This window comes from Mustela putorius, unplaced genomic scaffold (genome assembly GCF_011764305.1).
Source record: "Mustela putorius furo isolate JIRA1106 unplaced genomic scaffold, ASM1176430v1.1 tig00003834_pilon_pilon_pilon, whole genome shotgun sequence".
NCBI lineage: Eukaryota > Metazoa > Chordata > Mammalia > Carnivora > Mustelidae > Mustela > Mustela putorius.
In genome coordinates, this window is record NW_025421987.1 from 106,285,265 (window position 1) to 106,312,800 (window position 27,536).

At 47.0% G+C, this 27,536-nt stretch overlaps 1 protein-coding gene across 1 annotated transcript in view; it reads right to left on the reverse strand.

The window, feature by feature from the left end:
* Window positions 1-27,536, reverse strand: part of EPHB1 (EPH receptor B1) — a 419,614-nt gene that overhangs the window by 45,386 nt on the left and 346,692 nt on the right. Inside the window, exons 10-12 of the mRNA XM_004762462.3 lie at window positions 22,568-22,690; window positions 10,610-10,857; window positions 2,658-2,873 (exon numbers count right to left, since the gene is read on the reverse strand). Coding sequence (XP_004762519.1) covers window positions 2,658-2,873; window positions 10,610-10,857; window positions 22,568-22,690 — 587 coding nt within the window. The remainder of the gene's footprint in view (window positions 1-2,657; window positions 2,874-10,609; window positions 10,858-22,567; window positions 22,691-27,536) is intronic.

The window sequence follows — 27,536 nt, forward strand, 5'->3', positions numbered from 1 at the left end:
TTATACCATATATAAAAAAATCCACTCCAAATGGATTAAAGAGTTCAATGTAATACCTAGAACTATAGAACTCCTAGAAGAAAACTGATGGTAAACTCCTTAACATTAATCTTACCAATGTTATGTATTGCACCTGGTGTCAAAAGCAGGGGACACAAAAACACAAATAAACAAATGGGACCACATCAAACTTTTGCACAGCAAAAGACACTATCAACAAAATGAAAAAAACAGGCTATAGAATGGGAGAAGATATTTGCAAATCATATATCCAATAAGGGGTTAATATCCAAAATATATAAAGAACTAATGTAACTCAATAACAACAAACAACCTGATTTTTAAAAATGGCTAAAGGATCTGAATAGACATTTTTCCAAAAAAGACAGACATAATGATGGCCAACAGTAGCATGAAATCTGGAAATGCGTCAACAAGACATGATGGAATGAAGAATGGACAGAGGGACAGATCAGATTGATAGTTATATAATAAATCAGACCCAGCAAGATACTAATTCTAAAACCCAGGCGGTGGGTCAATGGCTACCCTCTGTAAATTCTATCAAACTCTCTGTATGCTTGAAACTCTTCAAAATAAGACCTTGAGAAAAAAAAATTTCAGGTGTATTTAATATTTAAATAATAGAGCAAAACCTCCAGTAAGAGAATACAGGAAACTTTAAGAAGCGCTTTATAACCCTGCAGTAGAGAGAAATTTTTAAATAAACCAGAAAACCCAAGAAAACAAAGAAAAGATGCATTTTATTGACTATATGAATATTAACTACTTTTGGAAACCAAAGGATATCATCAACAATAGCAAAAGAACAACAGATGGGGGGAGGGGAACTAATTGTATCATATGTGGAGACAAAGGGTTAACATCCCTAATATAAAAAGACAACCTGGTGATTCACAGACCTGTACCCTGGGGATAAAAATATATGTTTATAAAAAATAAAAAATTAAAAGTAAAAAGACTTCCTATAAATTTCTAAGAAAATGACAAACAACCCAATAGAAAAATAGGTAAAAACGTGTACAGGTAATTAACAGAAGAGGAAACATGTATCCTAGCAACTGTGTGAAAAGATAGTAAAGTAGTATCCCTAGCACCAGTTGAAAATGCAAACCTGATCCTGGTGGTTGGTATTAAGGAGGGCACGTATTGCATGGAACCCTGGGTGTGGTGCATAAACAATGAATTTTGGAACACTGAAAAGAAATTTTAAAAGTAAGTAAATAATTTAAAAAAGAAAATGCAAACTTACACACGATGAAGTATAATTTTTCATCTTTGGGAAGTTTTTAAAGATTGATCACCTTTGCTGCTGGTAAGGATGGGCACCATACATTCCTGGCAGAGTGTAAATGTTCACAGACTTTTAGAAAAGCAGCTGGGCAGGAAGAATGCCCATCAGACACGCAGGACAGAATAATGAGCTTAGTATGATCCCATTTTCACAAAATAAAATTTTTCACATTTTGAACAATGAGAGAAGTGTGAGAAGAGATGCACCTAGTTATTAAAATTGATGCTTTGGGACATGGGTTGGTAAACTCTGGTCTGGTCACCTGAATTTTTGCAGCCCATGAGCTAAGAATGGTATTTATATCTTTTTAAAGGGTTACATTTTAAATGGTTATATATTTATCTATGTAATACCCTCTGTGTTGCCTCTTGGCCAACAAACCCTAAAATTCTTACTATCTGGCCTTGAAGGAAAAGTTTACTGACCCTGCTTCAGGGCAATTGTGATTTCTTGGTTACTTTTCCCCCCTTTACTTCTCTGTACTGTTTTTATTTTTATAATATATTGGGAGTGGACATAAAGAGAAGAGAGGAAACGAGGGAGACCAGTTAGGAAGCTACTAGAAGGCACCAGGTGAAAGGGACCAGGTGAAAGAGACCAGTGCTTTGGAATAGGGTGGGGACTGTAGCAAAGGAAAAAAAGGAGCAGATTTTATTTAAGCCTATGGGAGTTGTGGCGGGATTGGATGTGGATGGCAAGGCAGAGAGCAATTGAGGCTGTTTCCCAAATTTCAGTCAAGAGATGAGTTGGTGCAACCACAGAGATGCAGAGACTGGGGAGGGAAATGGAATAAACCAGGAGCTTGGCTTTGGACCTGTTACAGTTTCTGACTGGAACTGTGTGAACTAGGTGCTGGCCGTAAGTGACTAGAGCTGCTTGGGCTGTGGAGGGGGAAGCTGGGCAGGAAGCACAAATGTGAAAGGAACCATCATGTAGATGTCTTTCTTCAAACTGTCTGGAAGCAGTAGGGTTGGAGAAGAGGAGGGCACCAAAGATCTGCCTGGTAACACAGAACCCAACCCCACCAGCAACCACTTCTGCTGATGGATGTCTCTGATGCCACCATCCAATGCCTGGATTCCCCCACATCACCTGTTCCAGAATGTTCTTTTCCCATTGGCCAAGGAACACTCTGACCCCTCCTTACAGCCTATGCCCAGATGCTTGCCTCACAACCAGCTGCAGCTGTTTTCTCCATCTGGCACCCACCTCCCTCAGTGGAGAGAAAAGTTCAGGTCCCAGCCCCTCCCAGTGTGCCCTGCCACAGGTCACTAGCCCAGCCATGGGCAGCCACTTTTTATTCATGCCACGTTTTTACCAGAGAATACCAGGAAGGACTCACCAAGGAGCTGGTGTAGGTGGGGTCTGAGGTGTCATCCTGGAGGTAGCGGGAAAGGCCAAAGTCGGATACCTTGCACACCAGGTTACTGTTGACCAGGATGTTCCTAGCAGCCAGGTCCCGATGCACATAGTTCATCTCGGCCAGGTATTTCATGCCCGCGGCAATACCCCTGAGCATCCCCACCAGTTGAATCACCGTGAACTGTCCATCATTTTGCTGTAACAAGACGCAAAGGGCACTGGCATCAAGATGGGCCAGTGGTTAAGCAGAAGCTGAAGTACCATAGGCCTGCTGTTTGTTAGCCTCTGCCTGAGACCAGCCATGCTGCTCACTGTGCCCTTCTCCCTCCCCCACTCCCTCCCACTCCCACCCGCATTCCTCTCCTTGAACTCTCTGCTTTCTCCTCCTTGCCAAGCCCTGTCGATTCCATCTCCAAATTACATCTCAAAGCCATCCATGCCTCTCCATCTCCAATGCCTCCCTTCTAACCAAGTCACCATCATCCATCACCTGTAACAGCCTCCCCGCACCTGCCCCCCTCCCAATCCATTCTCTACACAGTGGCTAGAGCCATCTTTGCAAGACATAAATCAGACCATGCCACTCCCTGGCTTCGAGCTCTCTAATAGCTTCCCATTGCATTAAGGAAAAGCTCCAAATTCCCTCGCAGGGCCCATGGGGCCCCGAGGGATCAGCCACTGTCTCACCTGCCAGCCACAGTGACTAGTGACCTCTCAGTCTTTTTCTAAGCCAAGCTCTTCCGGCCTTAGGTCCCCTACACATGCCATCCCTGCTGCTCTTCCCCACAATCAACACTTACCTGCCTTCATGTCTCCCTTTAAGTGTCCCTTTTTCAGAGACAATGTCTCCTTAACTATTCCCTTGCTCCAAATATAACTAGCACTTTCTATTTCACTGTCTGTAGTGCATTTTCTTTTCTTTTCTTTTTTTTTTTTTAAGATTTATCTATTTGAGGGAGGAGTGGCAGAGGGAGAAAGGGAGAGAGAAAAAATCTCAAGCAGACTCCCTGCTGAGCACAGAGCCCGACACAGAGCTGGAGCTCATGACCCTGAGATCATGACCTGAGCTGAAATCAAGAGTTGGATGTTTATCTGACTGAGACACCCAGGCACCCCAGGGCATGCTCTTATTTTTCTTCTTAGCATATGTCACAAGTTTTGGGGTGTGTGTGTGTGCACACCTGCCTGTGTCTGTCGCTTGACTCTAAGCTCTTTGAAGACAAGACCCTCTCTATTGTGGGCGCCAGAGTGCTCCCAGGGCTAAGAACTTTAATGTAAATAGAAAAAGTTCAATAAATACATGCTCAATTTATGACTGCTCCATCTCACCGTTTCCAGAATTAAATGCTTAAGGCCTCTTCCTTGGGTCCTACCAGAGCTGTCAACCTTGACATTGGGATAACCACACCCACTGCAAAGGGGTCAGTGGCAAGAGAAGCACAGACACAGTGTCTGGCATGTGGACCCTCTTAGTGAATGGGAGCTAGGGCTTCTCCTCAGGCCAACCGGCAGTGCTGCTCTCTCTCCCGTCATTGGTGGGCTCACAATCTCCTTCATGGTTCGATGACACACCTCAGTGAATGAATCATCCTTCCTCCTGCCTCCCCAAAGTCCCTGAGTCTTGGTTTCTGCACCCACTGGTAATATCACTGGTCCCCATGCTGTCAACAACACATTTTCTCTTCTTGTCCAGGCCCAGCTGTTCTTCCGAAGGGCTCTACGTTGTATTCTGTAATCAAAGCATGGCCCAGGCACTGAGATGCTTTGACTGGGGGAGGGGTGGGAGCAGATGGAATGCCCTGGGTCTGCTCTAGGTATGGCTGGACACAGGGCAAGGCAGCCACTCCCCAGTGCTCTCAAGTGAAACACAGAAAGCAGAGGTGGTGGGCACAGCTCCCATTTAGGGAGCACCTGCTTCCTGTGAGTTGGTACACAAGGCAGTCGCACACACTACATCACTTAAATATGCATGCGCGTCTACGAAAGCATTTTCTATGCAACAATCAATAAGGGAAAAGGGAAGATTGCAAAGATACCCTGGTTATTAGAGAAAACCCCAGCCATCAAAAAGTCTAGCCACCATAGTACAAATGTTGAAGACTTCCTCCTGCAAAATTGTAAGCCTGGGTTTGTGTCCCAGGGTCCCGCCACTGGATCTGCTGGAGCGAGCCACCTGACCCCCCCCTCCACTTCTTCCCAAAACACCCACAAGAGGAGAAGCCTCCAGCACACCAGGATCAACACATCCCAGGTTCTAGGCTGCTTTTAACTCAAACCTTAACCCCCTCCCAGCCTGCCTGGAAAGCTCTCTCTGCAATATTTTCTTCTAACCAACTCCAAAAGGAAGTGCAGATCTGCTTTTTTGGAAAGTCTGCCTGGTGTTCGGCACATGGTGCCCATCTGCGAGAGCTGGATGGGCCGTGAGCGGTGCGAATCCTCCTTCTCACTAATGAACTTCAATCAACACCTCCTCGAGAACTTAGCCAGGCTCTTGCTAGCACCATTCATTTTCTCTAAGTAGATCTCTGGGGACCCGCTCCCCAGAAAGTTGTCATGCAACTTCCTTATATTAGAAAATGTATCTCAGCTGAGAGTCACAAGGGTCATATTTTTCCAATTCAGTTTGTTACTTCCTCTCTGTAAGTGTAGACAACAATGTGGTTAAAAATGAATGTCTCCCAAAAGAAGCCAGCTTGTAGATAGATTTTGGGGAGGGGACTGGTGGTGATTGTAAACAACGCTGGGAAAAGAAATGTTGAAAGGATGTGCGGCAATATGTCTGTTTCTACTTTAAATCATTTAAGCGACACGGAACAGCTTTACTATCTGATTTGTTTTAATATTTAGATCAGTCACCCTTAGAGTTTCTGGGGTTGACAAAGGCAGAGAAGTGGTGAAAAGTCCAGGCTTTGGAGACAGACAGACCCAGCCTATGGTCCAGGCTCTGCCGCTCATTGGCTGGATGCCCTTGGGCAAGTCACTTAACTTCCAGAGCTGTCATTCCTACACCTGTAAAACAAGTACACGGTGTCCATTCTTCATAGGATTTTGGTGAAGTTAAGTGGGACAATACATGTGAAAGGGCTTGGCTCAGTGCCTGTAAATCCTAAGACAGCAGCAAGGATTGCTGGTATTATCAGTCAGGCCAGAATGTCTCACAAACCAGCTGGCCCAGGTGCTCAGACAGCTGGTGAGAGGAATGGAGGACACCTGGGGCCAATACTCCAGGTTCCCACAGCTCCCTGGTGTGTTTTGGAGACATACTAGGACATCACCATAGGAGAACCTCGCCTGCAGTGCATTCTGAGCTCAATGGGTTGGCATCTGTAGTAGACCTCCCCCCGATAGTCCACACCCCAACTGTAATAGTGGACGACTGGGGCCTCATGATGCAGGCTGGATATTTGGGTCAGTTAATGAACAAACACGATTTCTTCCATTTCTTGACATTTGAAAGGCAAGTCATACTTAATGGAGTACATTTTGATCCTCCTTTGTGCGAGGCAGGGGATGGTCTATTGCTTTTCAGAGGAGATAAAGGAAGTCCAGAAAGTATAACTGATCAGACTTAAATCACTCTATGTAGCTTTGACTTAAAACAAGTCCAGAATAGTAAATTACTTCTCCACTGGCTTTCCATCTCTGATGGTAACGACTTCCTCAAATGTGTGGAGAAGAAAGCTGCATATAAGCTTTGTAGCAAAAAGTGACATGATTGATTATTGATGTCTGCCATGGTCACAGAAATAGAAAGTAGAGGCATGTATGCCTCAAATATGCTACTCTGATTGGAATCTTTTAACTCCCATCTGGGGTCTTTTCCATGGAATATGCTGACTTTGCAAGAGCTACACATTTTCTTCAGAAACTGCAGAGGAATCACATATCACGATAAGACAGGATGGTGCCTGTTGAGTTCATGATTTCGGCAAAACTTAAAGATATAAACACATGAAGATCGCCTGCCGTGTTCAACTCTTTTATGTTCAGTTCATGGGTGTAACTCCCCAAGAAGAATTTTGAAAGTTAGGAACACCAGCGTCCAAAGAGATATAAGACCATGTTTTCTTGATGACTTTGGAAGAGGATCAGCCTCCACGCTGATCACATGGTAAAAACACCATATAGAGAGAAAAAAAAAATACAGGCCTGGGTGAAGTCATTTAAACTTTCTTTCCTTCGTGAAGTGCTTTCTGCTGAAATTGCTTTCCAGCAAATTCACTGAAGCCACTTGCTGGTCCTTTTATTAGGCTGGAAGGATTTAGGTATTTCAACTTTCATTGACAAATCCACTTCAGGAAATGAAACCCTTATTTGATTTGTTTGAAGAGAATGAGTCATAGATTTTTTTTTTTTTTTTCTTCTTCAACTGTAAGAGACCTACCTCTCAAGATCAGCCAGCTCAAAGCATTTAGTTTATAGTCTGGGAAATTGAGTTAACAGATTTGCTCAAGGCCACCAGGTGACTCACAATGGATCCCTAAGCAGAACTGAGGTCTTGGGGCATCCAATCTGATATTCTCCTCCTGACCTCTGGCTTATGGTCATCTAGTTCCAGCCTATGAATGAGCCTCCATGATAAGAAATGTCCACATTTGACATTGCTCAGAAGCTTCTAAAAGTCTCCCAGTTATGACCATCTGTGGATGAACAAGCAGTGACCACAATGCCAAGCAAGACTATGGCATGGGAAGGACACTGATGAGGGCCACAGGGGGTGCTCCTATACAGGAGCCACCACATTGAATCCTCTAAGTTTGGGGGCCAAGAAGGAAATGTTTAATTGTGGACTTGCATGTTACATAATCCATGGTGCAGATACTTTAAAAAATGGACAATAAAGAACCTACTGAACATGCAGTTAAAAAATAATAATGCTTCTAATCCTTCCAGAAAGTAAGGATTCTATGTCTTGCAATGAGAGAGGGGCAGTGCGTGGGTGGTGAGAAGCCGTGTCCAATGTGCTCACTGGATCCCCCATACTTACAGCCTCTCAGACACTGACCTGGAGCCAGAGCTGCAGCCACTCTCCAAAGCTGCCATGTCCAGTGTAAAGCACCACGACCAGTTTGGTTGGCCGGGGGGCGGGGGGCAGTCAGTTGCACAAACTCTTTTCCTTTCTTCTCTGAATGGTGATCCTAAAATTATACTGCTTCCCAGAAGATGGGCCCTGCAGAACTGCACTGATGACCTACTTTTCAATTTTACCAAGCAGCAGATACATCAATTAATGTTGCTATGCTCCAGGGTTTGGTAGTAAGGCTGAAATTAGATTTATAGATTACCTGCCTCCATGCCGTGCGAGGAGTCAGAAACGCTTCATTTCCCCTCTCCTCCTGGCGCTGCCTGCTCTGGCTGTTCCTTCCTCGTCATCCCTTACCCTCCATTTCCCGCATTCCTCACTTGCCCCTGGCTCTTCTCCACCACCTGGGCTTCATCATCATGAAGAATCCTGGTGTCCCACATGCCCGCATGTCCTGGGCCCCACCCGGAAGGAGTCCTGTGCAGAGCGTCTGTGCAGGGTTTTGATTTTCTGCAGCCTTCTAGGAACGAATCTCCCCATTCCCCTGTACTTTCCAGGGAGAGAGTCTGATCACAGTCCTCAAGTCATGTTGTGACTCGGTGAAGTACAGTCAGGTGACTCGTAGGAAATAAATGGCTCCTAAAAAGGTCTGGAGGCTGGTTCTAGAAAATACTTTTTCTCCTAACATTGTCTGCTATTCACTTTTATTTGGCTGTCTTCATGAGATCTCTGATTACGAATTAATGCCCCCAGGAAAGCATGGTCTATACCCCACTCTGACATGAGGGGTCTGGCTATAAGAACGAGAGACCACGTACACTCAGGAAGATTCCATTTTTCCTGCCATTCCCAAACGCTCTGGTGCCAGAAATGGCTTTTCATGTTTTTCACTCAACCAGCATTTACCACGTGCTTCCTGGGTTAGGTACTCAGAGGGAAAGGGGGGTGTTCAGAATAAAGGGCGTTAAGCCGTACCCTCAAGGAGGCCATACTAGGCAATGTACATCGGCGCCACCTGTTGTCATCTCATGTCCCCCACCAGAAATAAGCCACTACTGCCTAAGCACCCAGAGGAGGCAAAAGTGCGTGCTTGCCCTGCTCAAGTAGCTTCAGTCTGGGCGAATGCAGCTTCCAGACAAGCTCCTCCATGCTGCAGACCCTCGGCCCTGAGTCACTACAGAGCTAGGCCGTGCTGGCTCTGGCCTTTGAACATACTGCTCAGTTGTTCCATTGTACCTGCTTGCTTCCTCTCCCCTTTAGTCTTCGGTATCAGTTAATTCTCCGTCCTCTTTAATGCTTTTCCTGCCTCCTGCAGGAAGATTTACATTCTTCTTGGCTCATGATACCTCTTCACACCACACACAGAAACATAAAGAATCCGGGCAGATGACTGCTGGACGCCTGGGGCACTAGGGTCCTCAGAGAAAGGACCGCTGGGGCATGCTGTAGTCTCTAAGATGGGGACAACAGGACCTCCCCCTCCCATCTCTTATGTGTAAGATGACATCATGTTATTGTCCTCATCAAAATGTGGGGCCCGTTTCCGCCCACCCCGAATCTGGGCATCCTGTCACAGTGGTGGAAGGGTACCGTGGGATTTGAAGCTAAGTTACAAAAGTGGTCCAGCTTCTGCCTTCTTCTCATGGAACATTCGTTCTTGGGACGCAGCTCACTGTGAGGAAGCACAAGCCGCCCACCTGGAGAGATGCCAGCAGACAGCCAGCATCAGCTGCCAGACAGATGAGTGAGCGAGACTTTGGATGATTCCAGGTCCCGGATCTTGAACTGCCCCAGCTGATACCCCATGGAACAGAAGTGTCCTCAATGAGCCCAGATTGCAGATTCATGAACAAAATAAATTGTGGTGAGCCACTGAAATCTTGGGTGACTTGTTAGTTAGCATCAGAGCAATGTCCCTTTCATTCTATAGGCCCAGAACCCAGGAGAGGGCGTGACCGCAGAGTCACCCCATGAATATTTCAAGACCAAGTGTCTGAATGATCCTTTGATCTACAGCCACAGCCACTGTTCAGTAGCTTTGGTGACAAACATAGCCTGCCGCTTGGTATTATCCTCACAAGTCCTTGCTCAGTAGACCCTGCTCTATTGAGATGCTGCCCATGCACCCTCTGCTCACAGTCTCCCCCTAGTCCCCAGCTGAGGCTTTGGTCCAAGGCAGGACTTGCTGGCTGACCTCTGTTCCACCAGCTGCCACTCCCCAGACACCGGCATTGTGGCTGTCCTTGCCACCCCCGCTGAGTCACTCTGCTGTCCCACAGAAAGGCAAGCGGTTCCAGCATGGTTCCATGTGAGCATGACTGACAATGACCATTTACACATCTCCCAGCCATAAGCCTTGAGGACCCCCACACCTCTGCTGCAGGCTGATTTGGAGTCAAGCCCAGAGAAGACCTGTGAAAGCTTGCGACAGTCTCTTCCTCTCCCACCCAGGAACGCCACCTTTGAGGGTGGGTGGCCCAGCCATCGGAAAGGGCAGCCTGTTTTATCTCTGAGCTGCAAATGAAGGGAACAGGCTGATAGGACAGTGCTGGGGAAAGGCAGTGATGGCCACTGGTGTCTGCCGGAGTCACACAGTTGCATCACAGGTGCTGAGAGTCTCCTCAATCTCTGTGATTCATGCAGGTGCCCATGGCCATCCTTCACCCGCCTCTATTCACTCATACTCATCCAACAAGCATTTATCAAGGCCCTACTCCACGCTATCCTCCTACTGAGGGTTCCACAGGCTCCTCTTGTTCTATGCTTTTAGGAACAAATCCGTCAACCCCGCTACTATTTCCAACGCCCACCCACATTTCATTGGGCGATTCCTAAGCAGCAGGCTGTCCTCATGCAGACACCCCCTCCCTGCATCCAACATGCCGTCCATGCCCCCGAGCTGCTCTTACCCTGAGGAAAGAATCCAAAGCACCGTTCTCCATGAACTCGGTGATGATCATGACCGGCCGACTCTTGGTGACCACGCCTTCTAGGCGGATGATGTTGGGATGGTCAAACTGACCCATGATGCTGGCCTCACTCAGAAAGTCCCGACGCTGCTTCTCTGAGTACCCAGCCTTCAGTGTCTTGATGGCCACGTAGATTTCCCTCTTGCCCGGGAGTTTCAGACGCCCCTTGTATACCTCTCCAAACTCCCCTGCAACAAGAATGCAATCATTACCCATCTCCTTCTCAGTCTGCGAAACCACAAGGGCACAACAGTGGTGGGCACAGTGGCGCTCAGAGTGGAATTGTGATGGAAGCGATAGGGATGGAAACCGTGTTCTCCCATTTTAACTACGGTATCCTGGCCCTGATCAGTTCACGGCAAACACAGAGGTTACACTAATATAAGTTCCTTGCCTCAGTTCTTCAAAATAGTTCGGGTAACTAAAATGAAATTTCAGAGTCTATGTGAGTTTGTTTTTTCCTCGCGTTTGGTTTTTCATTTGTGTCCCAGCTGAATAATTGAAATGAAATGGTCAGTTTCACTTTGGCAGACCATAATTCATTTTTAGCAGAGCCTGGCGCAAGAACATCCAGGGGCCAGGGGATATGCTCAGGTTCTTTAGTGCTCTGAATGAGATGGATAGCATTTATGTTCCTACACTGCCCTGAAAGCTTCTGCGTCTACTGGGTCGCCCAGAAAGCAGACCCTGAGAAGTCAGGAAGGGAAGTTAGCAGACACCGTGCAGGATCGAAGAGGAGGGAACAGGACTGGTCAGACTCCCAAACCATGAGGCAACCCTGACCTTATGAAAAGAAAGGAGGAAGCGGGCATGGATAAGGAGATCTCCAGATTGCCATGCCACCCTGGCTGCTGTGGGACTGTCCGTTTCCTCCACCCCTGGGCTACTCCAGAGTACAGAGCACTCATGTCAGGAAGGCCCAGGCTCTGGCCTCCCACCAAGCTCAGTCACTGCCCGAGGCTGCCAGGAAGAGCTGGCCTCTGCAGGGAAACCTGAGGCAGGTCCTGAAGCCAGGGAAGCTGGAAGCCAATGGCTCTCTACACCCCCGGCAGCTGGACAGGCCGTGGTTTCTCTGAGCGAACGTGAGCGGCACACCTCCACGCGTGCCACACCATTTCAACATTTGTGCGGGACCATGACCCAGAGTAAAAACAATTCCGGTGGCTGGTGTTTCATAGCTGCTTTACAAAATCTGTTGAATCTTCTTAAATGGGCTTTCAAGAGCCGTTCTGTGATCTCCCCAGCACTGACATGTGTGGCAAAGGCCTGGCGGGAGATGGGGCACGACAGCTTTCTGCTGGGGGGACCTTCTTCTCTTTCACCTTCAGCTTCTGGAGGAAAATGATGGCGCAAACCGGGGGCAGATCAACGACAGGCCGAATTAGAAAAGCAAGGTAACATCCCCTCTGTGATTTGGTTGGGAGTTCCCTTTGTTTTCTGCTGTGGAAGTCACTGGAAGGGAGCTGCAGGAAAGGGTTTCTTGCGTGAAACTGCTCCAGAGTCTGTGAGATCGATCGGAAGCTAGGGCCGGAGCAGAGGTTGACACAAGCACCATGAGGATGAGTTCAACGTGGACCTGAGGACACAGACCATGTGTGACACTGGTTTCGACAGGAATCAAATGCTGCTTTGCCAAACTGCTTGAAGTCAGATGGAGTCTTGTTCATGTTCCTAGCTTGTAGTGCCCACTGTGGTCCCTGGCATGGGGAGGTGTGTCTATCAAAGTGGGGAGAGCATATTTACTGTTCCCTGTTTGCTTCTGCTTTGTCTGCTCTAGGGTTATGACCTGCTGGAGACTCCTCTAACCAAAAAAGTAGAAGTACCAGTATTTAAAAGACTATTCACTTCAGCATCTCTTTCTACAGCAAAATATTTTAGCCCCACAGCCAGGGAATGGCTGGAAAATGACACATCTGTCCTATGGAATACCAGGAGCTACGGAAAACTAGTAGATGAGTCACACGCACTGACTTCAAAAGATGTCCACACTGTCTTGCTCAATGAAGAAAAAAAGGGAAAAAAGCTATAGAATGTGAACGCAGTATGTACCCAAATGCAGTGTGTGTGTGTGTGTGTGTGTGTGTGTGTGTGTAGAAGAAAAACAACGGGGAGGGCACGCCTGGGTGGCTCAGTCATTAAGCCTCTGCCTTCGGCTCAGGTCATGATCCCAGGGTCCTGGGATGAAGTCCAAAGCGGGGAGCCTGCTCCTCCCTCTGCCTCTGTGCTCTCTTGCTCTTTCTCAAATAACTAATTAAAATCTTAAAAAAAAAAAAAAAAAGGAACACAACGGGAAAAATCCACATAAAATTTATTTTTAACTTCAGATTCTTTGTAAAAACGGTTGCCCTACAAGGTTGGGAATAAGAGTGGGGAAACAAAGCCAATCAACTTAATCTAATTCCGTTTATGTTATTTGAATGGTTACAATGAGCATTATTTTTTGTTGTTCAACTGAGTAAAAATTTCTTTAAAGGTACTTCACAGCAGGAGACCTGTCAGACATGTGTGTGTATGTGCTTGTGTATAGTATGTGTGTATACACATGTGTATATATTTGCATGCACATGTCTACATGTATGCATATGTATGTGTATACGCGTGATCTATAATATGAGTGTGCATCTATAAAATCCATCCTTCTGACACCTTGACCTAGCGAGTATTCAGTAACCACGAGCTGAATGAATACAGATACAGACTGCACATTTGATAAATGTACCAACTGAAGACTATCGGTTAGTATTTCCTCCTTGTTGCTATAATAACAAGTTACATTTTCTTTTAGTAAGAAGACAGTGGTTGAAGGAAAAGATACGGTAATATTTCTTCTTGGAGGAGACCGGACAATGATATCTATTGACTTACCATGTGCCAGGTAATGTGCTAGGCTCTTTGCATATCTTATCTCATTTAATCCTCAGGGCACCCTCGTAAGTTGGGTGTCATTATGCTCACTTTACTGGTAAGGAAACTGGGCCACAAAGAAAACATACCCCGGACCCTTCAGCTGTGATCAGAGCCAGGATTGCTGTCGATGCTCAGCCCTTTTCCCACCAGTGCCCCTCAGCAGGCATGCTCAGCAGTTGCCTAGAGTCACCATCCAGGGACCACCATGCCCCAGCTGTGCTGTCACTGTCACAGCAACGCTTATGTGGGGAACCGCAAACGCAGTGGACCTAGCTCATAGACAGATCTCACATTCATGGAGACTTCCTGTCTGGGAGTCAGATGAGGTCAGAATTTTTAGGAATCAGGATCTTCGTCAACGTCTGCATCAATGTGTGGAGTTGGGGACAATGCCCCAGGTGATTCTGATGTCCCCTGCGACACACACAGGAATGCCCTGGTTTACAACTTCTCTTCTAAATCAGTGGTTCCTGAAGTTGGCCACCCACCACAGAACCCTGGAGAGCAGGTATACTCTGAGCAAAGTTAAGAGACCTGGATCCCACCTCTAGGAATTCTGATTCACTTGTCTGGGTGCTCCCTGAGCCTAGACATACTTCAAAGCTACGCACAGGATCAGTTACATAATTTGTGGGTCAGAACCAGGTGCAAAATGAAACTGCAGGGCTTGTTCAAAAATTATGAAGGCTTTATATACCTGAGTAGAAAGAAAGAACAAGAGGCAAGAGACCGGCGAAAGTGTGGCTTTGGCAAGTCCTATCTGCCTAGACTGGTGTGGCTCACGCTCCTTTCTGAAGTGACAACTGCTATTTCACTGTTTAACCCTGTGGTTGGCTGGTTTCCAAGTGCGGCGTTCCTACTCCTGAGCTTGAAGTTGTATGCTCTGCTGGCGTTGCATCATATAGGTTTTTAAAATGATAAAGTAAAAATGGACTCTCCAGAGAGGATTTTCAGGGCAGTGAATCCTCTCTGCCTGCAACTGTCACAGTGCCACGTGTCATTAGACCATTGTCCCAGTCCATACAATATGCGACCCCGAGAGTGTACACTTCTGTAAAGCATGGACTTGGGATAATAATGATGCATCACGGTAGGTTTATCCCCCAAGGTACCACTCCGATGAGGCCTGCAGAGTGGAGGACGCCGTGCGTGTGCAGAGCAAGGGGTATGTGGGCGATCTCTGTACCTTCCTCTTGATTTTGCTGCAAACCTAAAAATGCTCTAAAAAAAAAAAAAAATACAGATGTTCAAAGCATGTGGTCTCCTTGAGTAGGGAGAGCCAGGCTCAGTCGTCAGTCACTACGGTGGGAGCAGTGTTACTGCCAGCATGGGAAACAGAGGCTTCATACTGATTCTGTAGAGATAGCTCCTTTCCTGTCTGGCAAAGAAATCACTTCATATTCTCCAAGCCCAGAGGTTTTCGAAGGACCCACTGCAAAGAAAGCTACTTAGCCCACCGTCCTCACTAGGAGGCTGTGCTCCATCCTGTCATTACGTGGCCCCAATACTGGAAGAGGGACTAGGGCAGGGAGGGATTGGAGGGAGCAGCTCGTGTGGGCGCCAGCCTGGCCACCCGGCTCGGGGCACATCAACTCCCCAAGCTCAGCTTTCTCAGCCCGACACAATAAAAAGAAAGGAAGGACCACCGGGGCTTCCTAAGGGCGTGTTGAGTGTTGGAGAAGGTGTTTTGTAGACTACACATTGTGGACAGCACATGTGGGTGGCGATTTAAGACACCCACATGTGTGGGGGTGTGGGGGCTGGTACGTAGGGGGTGGACTCTGGAAGGAGGAGCAGGTTTCTGCAAACTAGTGGGACCAATGACAAAGCAGGGCTTTATGCTGGGGGTGGTGGGGAAGTCCGGCTGCCAGGTATCAGGGTTTGGAAGGTGTCCCTAGCTCTGCCTCGGGAGCTAAAGTGTGGGGACTCTGGTCCTCTAACACTGCCAAGGCTCCTAGGGAGTGGGGGTCGGTGGGCATACTGCCATCATTAGTAACAGAAAACCAAGGCCTTCTGTGGCTTACAACCTAAGAGGCTCTGTCCCCTTGCACTTTGACATCGGGTTCACACACCATTCTCAAGAAATTATTTTTGCTTCCTGACACCTTGCCTGTCTTTGTTGTTGCTGTTATTGTTCATACAGTCTTTTATTTATTTTTTATTTTTTTATTTTTTATTTTTTTATATTTTATTTTTTCCCTTTGCCTGTCATTAAGGCCAGAGCTTGCTGTCCAGGATGCTTTGATTTTCCAGGATCTGAGCTCTAAGAGCTTCCTTTTCCATGAGCTCCAAAGCACAGCCATACACTTTGCAGTTTTCAATAAAAGTTCATAATACCTAAAAATATTCTCCACAAATCACGCATTAACATTATATTTAAAGTAGATACTTATAGGAGATGACTGGGTAGTGGTTAGGGTTGATCATTTCTACGCTGATCCTTCACTGACTGATTGCAGCCAGCCTAATTTTGGTCTGGCTGGACTTCAGTTGGCATGCATCTTTGCAGCTGACCTTGGAGCCTCTCCTACCACCAGACCTCCCTTTGGTTAGGTCCTCCCTCTGGCTTCAGGCCAGTCTGGGGGCCAGGGGATCTCAGCAGTGGTTCTCCGGGTGTGGTTTCCACCCAATAGCAGCAGCATTGCCAGGGACCTTGCTAGAAAATGCAGATTCTCCGACTCAACCTGGATCTTCTGGTTCAGAAGCTCAATAGGTGGGGTCCTGTGACATGAGTTTTAATAGGTCTCGAAGAGGATTCTGACATTGGGCTCCAGTTTGAGAACCACGGCCCTCCAGGCTGTCCTCTGAGGGTAAGTTAGCCAGTTCCTACTTCTGTCCTCCGGACGGCTCCTGAAATTATCCCCTACAAGTTTTCAGCTCCTTGCCAGTTCCTCTTTCCTCCTTCCCTTGACAAAACGAGGAAGAAAGAAGTGGTTCAGCAGCATTAAGTGCCTCAACTATTATATATAAAATCAAAAGAGAAGAATTTTCAATTTTTGAAAATGAAACATATAACCTGCTAGCAGGTACTTCGACCGGTGGCTGTTGGCTATGTGCAGTGCAAATCTACACACATTTGCACTTTTTTTTCTTTTTCTTTTTCTTTTTCTTTTTTTTTTTTTTTTTTTTTAGCAGCAGCATTTTGAAGTCACAAACTGCCTTGGGGGAAGAAAGGAAAGCAGAGCTTCTAGTTACTAATTCAAGCTTCCACCAGAAAAGGAACTTCTAAAGAATAAATTTAAACTAGGTTTTAAAGTAGGATTTCCAGCTAGTTTTATCACACTAGCCTGGGCAAGGTAAGTAGGTTATGGCTAAACCAAGGAGAGTAAAACCATGGCAGGCGATCTGCCACCTCCGAGCCCCGCACCTGGGACAGACATTCCTTATTGATCACAGCGCTATTCCTCCTTTTGGCAGGGCTCCCCAGGCCCCATTACTGGGCGGACAAGATGGAATGTGCTTGATGGCCATGGTGTGCATGATACTTAATACCTACAGGGTGACAGTGAACTGATTATCTCTCTTCTTAGGGCTGGCAATGGTCAGGCGACAACTGCCCACCTATAGATGACATTATTTCATAACGTAAGCAAGCACATATGACTGAAAATGCTGCCTATCTTGGTTCTCATTGCTATCCTTAGGTAGGTAGCTGATTATACTGGAAGAAGATGACTGGAGGACGGAAGAATGTGTTCTCTCCAGCAAATGAGGGGCACCTACCCCACGGGCATACTGAATTCTAGGACGAATTGTCACTACCAGTAAGGAAGCTCACATATCCCAAACCCCCAGGCAGAAGTAACATCCCTGTATACTTCACTGCTCTTTCCCAGAACAGTGCCCAAAGTGGCAGCTATGTAGGGGGTTACATTCACCAGATTTGGTTGACTGTGTCTAGGTTTCAATTCTTGCTCTATTATTCACTCAGTTGGCGACACAATCTTTGGCAAGCTATCCTCTGAATGTCAATTTCCTCATCAGTTTAAACACACACACACACACACACACACACACACACACACCCTATCTCACATTAAGGGAGTGAAGTAAGGCAATGTTTGAAAAGTATGTCCACAGTGAGTGTTCAATACATTCCAGTTATTTTAATTGTAAGTACTCAGGACATCTACTTGATATTCTCTTCTTGAAGCCTTTCCTGTTGTGACTCTTATCTAGCATTGAGGCCACCCTCACTTTGATTAAGCCTAGGAAAATCAGACTGGAAGGTGGATTTTCTACCAAAACACCCCCAAGAACCCATCTTCTTCTTCAAAGGAGAGAACCAGGGAGCCTTGTTGGTCCATTCCCAATCAGTGCACATCACAGATCCCCAACATCCAACCCTCTCCCCATAAGCCTGCCTCTCTCTCAAAAAAGTTTTCTGTAAAAATGCTGAATTGGCAGCTACTGGAGTCAGGAGAGGAGATTTGTTAATAAAATACAATTGCCATATCTTCCTTTGGAAGCCTCCCTCTAGTGTCACTTCTACCTACATTTCCATGCACTTGACAGTCATGATCGGGGCTGCTGTGTACAGCTACATAGGTTGCATACTGCACAACCCAGACTGCCATTCATGCTGGAGGGCCCAATTATAGATAGCAGCCTGTTTGATGCTCTGGGTGAATCTGTGGATTGAACTGATCAGAATTAACCAATGCATTGGAGTTGATCTATGGGAGGGCTCCAATGAGTCAGATTCATGGTCATGAAGAGCTGATATTTGCCAGATGCCAGAAGGCCTGTGGCCCTCGTTGAAGAGACCAGTGATATCCATTATCTGCTGTGGGGGATGAAGGCCAGCCTTCATCTCACTGAGCCACTTCTGGAGCGCCAAGTGAATCAGGACTCTTCACCTTCTTCTAGGTTTTCTCCATTCTCCTAAGCTCTGCCTAGTCGCCCCCAATTTTCCTCCCTGCTCTACTCACCCCACCAAGGATCTACTTTCCTTCAACCATATGCAACAAACAGTTGATGGAGCTCCTGAGTGCCACACCAGGCCTGGTGTGGGACAAACAAAAACTCTGAGAATGCGTCCCCTTCATGGAACTTGGAGGGTGATGTTGAGAAACAGGGTCAGATGTTGAGAAAACCCACAGTTGCCACAACTCTTCAGCTTCAATACCTAGACTTGACTCTACTGCCTTTACTCACATGCATGACCACCAACGCCTACCCCTGGGGCCTGGCAGGGTTCCCTCCCTCCAACGGGTTTAATCCTGCGCCCCACATTTCTGGCCACAACCTTCATGTTGCCCCCCCCCCAATCGGTTCCATTCACCATGTTTGGATCCATTTCAGTTGAAGGCTACTTGAGCTACCCTACCACCCAACCATCCTCTCCACACTTCCAAGCAAAGTCCCATAACTTGTCTTCATGCCTCCGAGGCCTCACCCACTCTTCCCCATCATCTCCTTCTGGTCCAATCCAGACACAGCCTCTATCCAGTTTGTGTCCCTAGAGCCTCATTCCTGTCACCCAGCCTGTTTAGATGCCTACCTAAAACTCACCATCCTCCAGGGGATAAAATCCATACCCACGCCTCTGGAATGCCGAATCTCAGCCTGACTCCCCAGACTCAGTACTTGATGCTTACTGTCAGGAAACACCTACCTGTCAGCCTTCTCTCTTCCTTGTTCTCAGGATGTGTCATGTGGAGAGTCAGCCCATCCAAAGCCTTCACATCCTCAAGGGCCCTTAACGTCTCTCTTCCCTGGACTCTCTCCTGCCCTCAAGCCTCTCTTCCCATCTCCAGGCCCATGTGTTCCCTGGGGCCCTCTTTTCAGCTGTCAGTGGCCCACTGTTCTCTCGTGGACCAGCATGGTGTATGAGTTAGACTATCGCCCCACAGGGCAGGGGTTGACAGGTATTGTGCATTTCCCAGAATCCACCACAGTTCAGGCACAGGGTCAGTGTTTAATGAATGAGGATCTTCTTGAACTCTAAACAGAACCCCTTCAGCCACAATCGCAACCCATTTCTCGGGCCCCACACTCAACAGGTATGGGCGGGGTCCTCTGCATCCTTTGAAATAACCTTGCATGGTCTGCGAAGCTGGAATGTGCTAGTAAGTGTTCACTGGGGAGCTCTCCAGAAAGCAAAGAAATGAAGATCTCCCATTTGTAGCATTTGCCAATTCCCACCATGTAAACACCCCTACTGGGGCTGATGTGGTCCCATCCACAGGTGTCACTGAACACGAGGCTAGAAAGAGACATACACTATTAGCTCTTGGGAACTGGTGCCAGCTGTCTCTGGCAGCCTGCAGCTGGAAGGTCATGTTCATTTCTCTCCTTAAGTCATGCAATTTTCCTCTTCTGTCATTGTCTCATTCTCTAATGAGTTTCACAAAAATCTTGTTCTTTCTACCAGTTTTCATCTTTGAAAGCTTAGGTCAAAGGTCATCTCCTTGTGAAGCCTTCCTGATGCCCCTGCTCATTCCCAGAGCAAGGGACTGAATGCTGCTCTGGCTTGGCCCCACAGTGAACATATGACTGGCCGATATCCCACTAAGATTGTCAGAGCTCTGGGGAGGGGAGAGGGTTTCTGTTTGTCTATCTCGGGAGCCCCACGTCCAACATGCAAGAAGTATTCAATAAGAGTTTGTTGGGGGGGGTACCCAAGCAGAGAAAGGACGAATGACTTCCAAGCCTTCTTTTCCTGTGTTGTTAGGATCTGCAGCCCCCTTTTTGCACCCTGCTCCCAGTCAGTCGGGAGGTTGAGAGCGGCAATGCCAACAACACTGTCTAAACATTACCTTACAAAATGCTTTTCTTTTTAACTTGACCTTCACACCAGCTCTTTTAGCACAAAGTAAAGTCAGTCTCGGTGAGGCGGGGTGTGCAGAAGCAAGAGTGGGGAGAGAGGAGAAAAAGAACTGGAGAGTGGGGACTGATTCCAGCTAGAAGCGTCTTCTGGTAAAACTGCATCGAGTTACACATAGTGAATTAATATCCACGGGGATTAGCCCTGGAATTTCTGGATCGTGAGGAGGTGAGCGTCTGGTAGAGGGCGGTCGGCAGCGACCAGGCACAGGTCTTTACCTCGTACTGCTGGGTGTCTCCTGAAATGCTGGACGTATGCATCCCTCCTCACTCCCCCGTGAGCCTCGGAGAGGGCTGACCATCTCTGAGGAAGATGTACCAGCAGTGGCGGCCCAGGCTACACAAAAAGGGAAAGTAAAGGATGGAGCTGGGCCGTCGATTATCCCTTTATAGGCGGCCAGCAGTGGGTGAGCTCACCCCCAATCGTCACTCCCTGGCAGGGTCATAAAGTGAAAAGCCTTTTTACTCTTCCCCTGACACAGGAGGAAGGGGGCCGATGTGTGCTCTCTGGGGTGACATGCAGTCCAGAACATATCGCTCGAAGCACATGACATAAAAAACAACATTAAAATCACTAGCACCATTACCACATGACATAACAACAATTAATAACGTGAGGAAACAGGGCACAGGACTGAAAGCACGCCTCCCCGAAACTCTTTCAAGTTCACTGCAGAAATCTGAGCCCCTAGGAGTAATCCAATTTATCTGGTATCCAGCCTTCCAAGGCATGATCCTTAAATATGTCAGCATCTAAGGAGGAAGAGAAAATTATCTGCACAGAAGTGGAAGTCGTGGTTCGGTAACATATTTAATGAAAGTCAATGCGAAACACGGATAGACTCATGTGGATCAGATTACCGCCAGCGGGCTGGGACTCAGAGGGGCTGGTGGGAGGGGAGAGGTGTGTCCCAACAGGGACAGTTCCAGCAGCCCCCCAGAGATGCCATGAGGGCGGAGCTCTTTAAGAGAGAAGCCAGAGCATGAAAATGGTGGCCTAATGGGGCAAGCTTTCAAATGTGACTTCCAATTTCACAGATGGCTTTGTGACCCCTCAGTGCATTAAGAGAAGCAGTGAATGGAAGGATAGTGACTTTCCTCCTAAAGATAATACATGAAGTGGCTGTCTGTAAGACTTCGACTGAGTGTATTTTATCAAGTTAAAATGTTACAGGAAGAGGCAACACCATGGCTCTCCAAATATTCGTATGAATAAAGCACTTCTAAACGTAGGAACTAAAAAGACGACGACAGCATTATGCATGAAGAGAGCTTGAATAACGGCTAACAAGAACTGGAGAAGAAGAAAAGACAAACAATGTTGTAGAAGAAAATAAAAGTAGGAAAGAGGACACAAAGCAGACACCGTTTTAAGAAGATTCAAAACAGGCAGCAGAGAAGACATAAAGAGGTTACTCATAAAGTGATGATATTTGGGGTTATTTTACTTGTTCACTTTTTAATGTGAGTCCATTGCCAAATTGACTCAACTACTGATCCATTAAGGAAAGATGAAAAATCTAGGTCAGTTTTTAGGTAGGATCTCCTGCTCGGGCAGCTAGTCCTCTGCTGGGCTGAGTTTCTCTTCCAACATAGTAAGATGGTTGCATGCACACGTGTTTCTTGGAAGTGAAATCTGTCTTGGGTTACCGTCCTTATCATAGATCTTTTGTAGAAAATACACTTAGGGGGAGGTTTTTCTCCTAGAAACCGCGGTCCCTCTTCATTTTATCATGATCTCTCTCCAAATGCATTTGGGAAGGAATCTTGATCCAGAGCCCTGGAGATACTATCAGTGAGTGAGACACTATGTCCAGCTTCTAAAAATTACTGTTTCTTTCAGTCTTTTCCACTGTGTACCCTAGATCTCTCTCTCTGTCTGTCCACATTCAGTAGTCCATTTCCAGAGCTATGTCTGAGTTTTTTGAAACTGCAGCTGACTTCTCCGCAACACCAGTCAAGCTTGGCCACCGTGATCAAGACCCCCCCCAAAGATCCCTAGACACACGTTGCAGATGAGTCAGACTCATCTTCTAGGAGAAAGATGTTAGAAGCTCCTTCTCAGTGGGATGACTTTTTATGCTGAAAGAGAACACCTAGGACATTGGGAAGAAGATGCTTGGATACCAAGAGAACAGAAATGAGGGGAGGGGAGAGCCATACCTGCTCCGATGACCTCTTCGATTTTCACAAAAGATACATCAATCTCCTTGGCAAACTCCCGGACAGCTTCGTTGGGGTCCTCGTAAGTGAAGGGGTCAATGTAGATCTTCATCCCTGGGGAGCCTTATTAGAGGAGATAAGCAGGGTTAACATCCCAAAGAGGATATGGTGGTAAGTCCTGGCTGCTGTCCCCAGCAGCAAGGGTATGGCCGGGCAGGTTCCCCCCTAGACAGACTGCCTCTCTGTGCCTGGCCAGGCCTTCCCATCTCCCTTCCCTATGGGCCACACTAGCTTGGTTCTCTGTCCTCTACTTCTCCTCCATATTTTCTTCTCTTTTTGAGCTCTTGATGAAATGTGGAGCAGATTACTTATAAGTGACAGATCGGGACCAGTTCCCACACTGAGCACTCACAGAAGGCAAAGAAACTGATTGATGCCAACCAAACGCATTAGCAGAAAAGTGGTGGTAAAATGGTAGGGTAGATATCAATATTTATCAACTTGACAACTTCTCTGAGTGGAGGCCACCGCTAAGGTTATAACTGACGGCTGTGGCCGAGGCTGCAAGAGGGAGAAGGAGGGATTAAAACAAAGAGAGAGAAGGAGAAATTGCTATTAGAAAAACCTCAAGTTAGAAGTGTCAAGACAGAACACCAGAAGAGAAAACATGAAGAGAAAAGCTTAGAAAATGCTGATAGAGAAAAGAGCAAAGTCTACAGAGGAAAAAAAATGAGGTGGAATGAAAGAAAAATGGTAATGAACGCCCATGCCCTCAGACCCCCTGAAGTATGAAAAATGAATAAAATGGTGAATGAGAAATACAAAAAGGAATATAGACTTTGTCACTGATGTTTACAGTGGCAAGATAAATAGGTGTGCATGGGGACAAGAGAATTGTCACTGCAGAAAAAACACATTCAGAAAGCGGAGAAGAGGGGGACAAAAAAAGAAACGGAAGCCAAGAAACAAATGGATTCACTCACAATGTAATTCTCAACATGTCTGATGTGTCATTAGGCAAAAACTAGACACTGTTCACTTGGTGGTGGTGTGGTGGGCAGGAGAGGACTTTGAAAGCGGAACTACATGGTCTAGCCTGGCATCCTTGTGAAGGGGAGGAGGTTTGCCTGCCCTCTGCAGCTGTCTGGTAGGTGGAAGAGTCAGGTCAGCAGAGTAGGCAGAAAGGCACAGGTGCCGAGCGCCCCTGGTCGGGACCCAAGTCTGAGGCAGTCCCCCAGGTTCCCTGAGCACCATCTGCCCATCCCCACTGCACCTCATCTAGCTGACTCCCAGCCCTATATGCAGAGGCTAGTTCTGACATTTTTCATCCAAAAAACTCTGAGGACTCTATAGCTCCCCCAAGTTTGTGTTGCTTTGGTCATCCTTCAGGTAAGGATTCGAAGTGCTAGAGCACAGTCCAGAGGGAGAAGAAAGATACAGCAAAGAAGTGAAGGGGGATTTTTTTTTTTTTTAAGTCAGAGAGAGCCAGGTGCTCTGCCCAGAAGAACGACTCTTTCTGAAAGATGGTTCATTCCAAGTCATTAAATAAAATCACTCCTAGCATGCTAGGCTGCTTGCTTCAAGTTGGTCAAGACCATGGTAGAACGCTCCTTGGGAACCTGGGAATGACAACATTGACTATGGCATCTGTCAACTGAGATTTGGATAAAGCAGTCAGAGAGATCCCCACCTTTATGTGGAATGTTCTAATCTGTGGGGAATGTGGTGGGAGGGGAAAGAGTGAGAGAGAGAGAGGCAGGTGTTCTCCTTTGCTAACAGTGGACTAGGAGGAAAGTAGGGATGGGGTTCATCTCATTCTCATTTGGAATGAAGAACAACTGAAGAGCACGAACCATTGAAACCAGACTGAAGTGTCTAATGAAAGCAGATAAGCACCAGGCAGCCAAACTTGGGGTTCCACCAGAAGCAACCCCTGGGACAAGTTTCTGAGAGTCCAGTGGCTTATGTGAAAGATGCTCCAACAGCAGTCGGGGCAGGTGGTGGGGAAGTAAGATCAGGCAAGGCAGTCAGCCTAGAAAAAGTGTGTTTTCAAGCCACTTCCTCCCAAAGCAGGCTGAAGCCCCCAGAGAAGTTGGAGGAGCTGGTGTGGGTGACTACATGCTCCAGGGCTGGCCCACCCTGGACGGAGGGAGCTGTGCTGTTACCACCTAGGTTCCCATCAGCCTTCGGGGATGGCCGATCAGCCGCCATGCAGGTAAGCAGGGAGAGAGCTTTTTGGGGAAGAAACAGATGCAGCAGGTGGAAGGTGGCCAGCATGAGCTGAAGGGGTGAGGGCAGGAGGTAAGGCAACCACAGACCCACTCAAAATGCCAAGCAGACAGCAGGTCAGTGTCACAACCTGTGACTTTGCCCAAGTTCTGTGCTGTGCAGAGATGAGAGGAGGGTGAGAGCCAGATGCTGGGGCTGTTAGGCGAGGACAGGATCCCAAAGCCTCTTATTAGCCTGGCATAATGCAGCAAAGCCCCACCCTTCTCTCAGAACAGGTCTCTCTTCCGCTGGTGGCAAAGCTGGCACCTCCCTCCCACGGTGACTCTGATATTACAGAACATATTGCCAGTGACATACCCAGCCAAGCGCCTGATGTACACAGGGAGGGCTTGCACATAGACGTACTCATGGTGATTATCAGTAAACGGTTCTAGGAAGTGTTTGGGGAGGTAGGAAGAGGAAGCAAGGTGAGGTGGTCAGTGGAGGATGTCAGACACTTAGAGTTTATTAGTTACCTTAAAAATAACTACCTTGTTATTTTAGATCAAGGGCTTTTAAACGATGTATGCTAAGCTGTCCTACAGGAACTCTTCCGCAAAGTCTAATTAAACAATCTAGAATGTGCGGTAATGAATGGTTTGCAAGCACAGACACATATAAGGATGAAGGAGAAAGGATTCTGAGTTAATGAGCTTTACGGATATTAGCCCCCATCCATTCTGGGAAGGACCTGTTCCCAGAGGACAACAGCTCATCTGATGGGGTTGGCATTCTTCCAGGCCAGGAACAGGCCACCAAGTGCACCAAGATGTTAGCAAGTCCACACTTCAATGATGGGTGCAGTTTACTAACACGGAGAGGTTTGCTACTTTGCTGGCTTACAGAAATGGGGGTGGGGGAGCAATGTCACAGCTGATTTAGGTTGGGGCTCCTGACTGTCAGTAAAGCCCTTCCCAAGCAGCTGAGGGGGCCACACGGAGGAGCCTAGGAGGAGAGATGCAAAGTGCCTGTGAAATTCCACATCTGGGCGACGGTAAAAATCAGGACTTGTTTTCCCGGAAACTGAAGACACCATTGTCACACTGAGGAAGGTAAGCTGAAATCAGAGGTCTACCAAATGGCTGAGACGTGGGCACTTTTCCCCTGATGAAGATCTGAGAGGGCTGCCCTAGCGGAGGGTCCTGGCCTGACTCCGGCTGGGGACAGAGATCCAGCTCTCGAAATCGGGATAGTGATGTGACCAAGCAAGTGCCCATCACGGCTTCCTGGCATCTACCTCATCCTGGAATAACACAGCTCTCCAGACCTCTCTCCTGCATTACCGCTAGGCTTTCTCAAGTCCCTGAAGATGATGAGAAAAAAAAAAAAAAAAAAAAAAAAGGCACAAAAAAAAGAAAAAAAAGCCTTTAGCTAGGCAGAACAGGTCATTTGTCTTTTGGCTCATTTTGTGTTTCTGCATAAATCCTGCATCAGCCTGTTCCTGCTCCCACTTGCCAGTGAGCAGTTTTTAATTATCAGGAAAATGGTATTTAGTGCAATGAATCACCAGACAGTGAACAAGGAATTCAAGTCAGCTGCGGAGTCAGGCACAGCCAAACATTTGGAGACCAGCCTCAGAAATTGTTCTCAGATTATGAGTGTTGGGGAAATATTATCAGTGGTAGTAATAACAATATCAGATGCAATACAGCTCATAAGATAAGGCATTTTATAATGCTCCGGACGGTGTTTCACATTATTATTGTTGTTAATATTGTATATTTATACTATTTTACAGTTATCGACTTTTTTTCCTTATGTCTAACATAGGTTACATACCTTTGGCACAAAGACAGTGTGTATGGATCTAAACTTCTGATTGCTAGTGCCTTGAGAGACAGAAAAATTCTTCATTTTTATGCTCTTCTAATTCACTAATTTCTATTTAAAAAGGTGATTTGTAGGTATGTTTGTTCTTTGACCTCAAAACCCACCTATGCTATGGCTAGGGGTGCAGCCTGGACTGCCTCCAGCTTTAAAAGATCATAGTCTGAGGAAATTGGCCAAATCTTACCCATCAACCCCTGCTTTAGGCATAGAAGTCTGGGGACAAATGATTTAGCCACTATCCAGAGCCTTCTTGTGTGGTACAGAGCACTCCTGGAAGGAGAAGAAACTCCTGGCCGTTGTTAGTGACCCTACATCACTCCATAAGGGGGCATTCAAAAATGAAGCAGCGGGGACAAATGCTGGGGATGCTGGCAGATATGTGGGGTGTATCTAAAATGTCAGTTAGACCCACTTGCAAGTGTCAGGGTCTCAGGGCTGAGCAGAAGCAGGCTGGGAAAGGGCCATAGGAGTGGCCATAGTGGGTGACATAGGAGTACTGAGAGCTGAAGAAGAAGATGGAGTGCTCCTCTTCAGCCCTCTTGTGCACTCAGAAAGGACAAAATCAGTGCCACAGATATCTTGGGGGTTCCATGGAGAGCAGACAGCCTGGGAGGCTTCAAGAGTGCCAGGAACAACCTGATGCCCCTCTGTAGGCTGAGGATTCCTAGAACCCTACAGTATGGCTCCAGAGAGGTAGTGACTTGGCTTATCCTCAGTCACTGATAACTTGTGTCCCAGCAGGTTTGATGGAGCCATGGGAAAGAGCAAAGGGTGCTTCCTCAGATGCCATTCTGGATCCAAGGCAGACTTTGTCACCTTTGCGACTCACCTAAACATAGTCCAGATATCTAAGCACAAGAGGGAAGCAGTT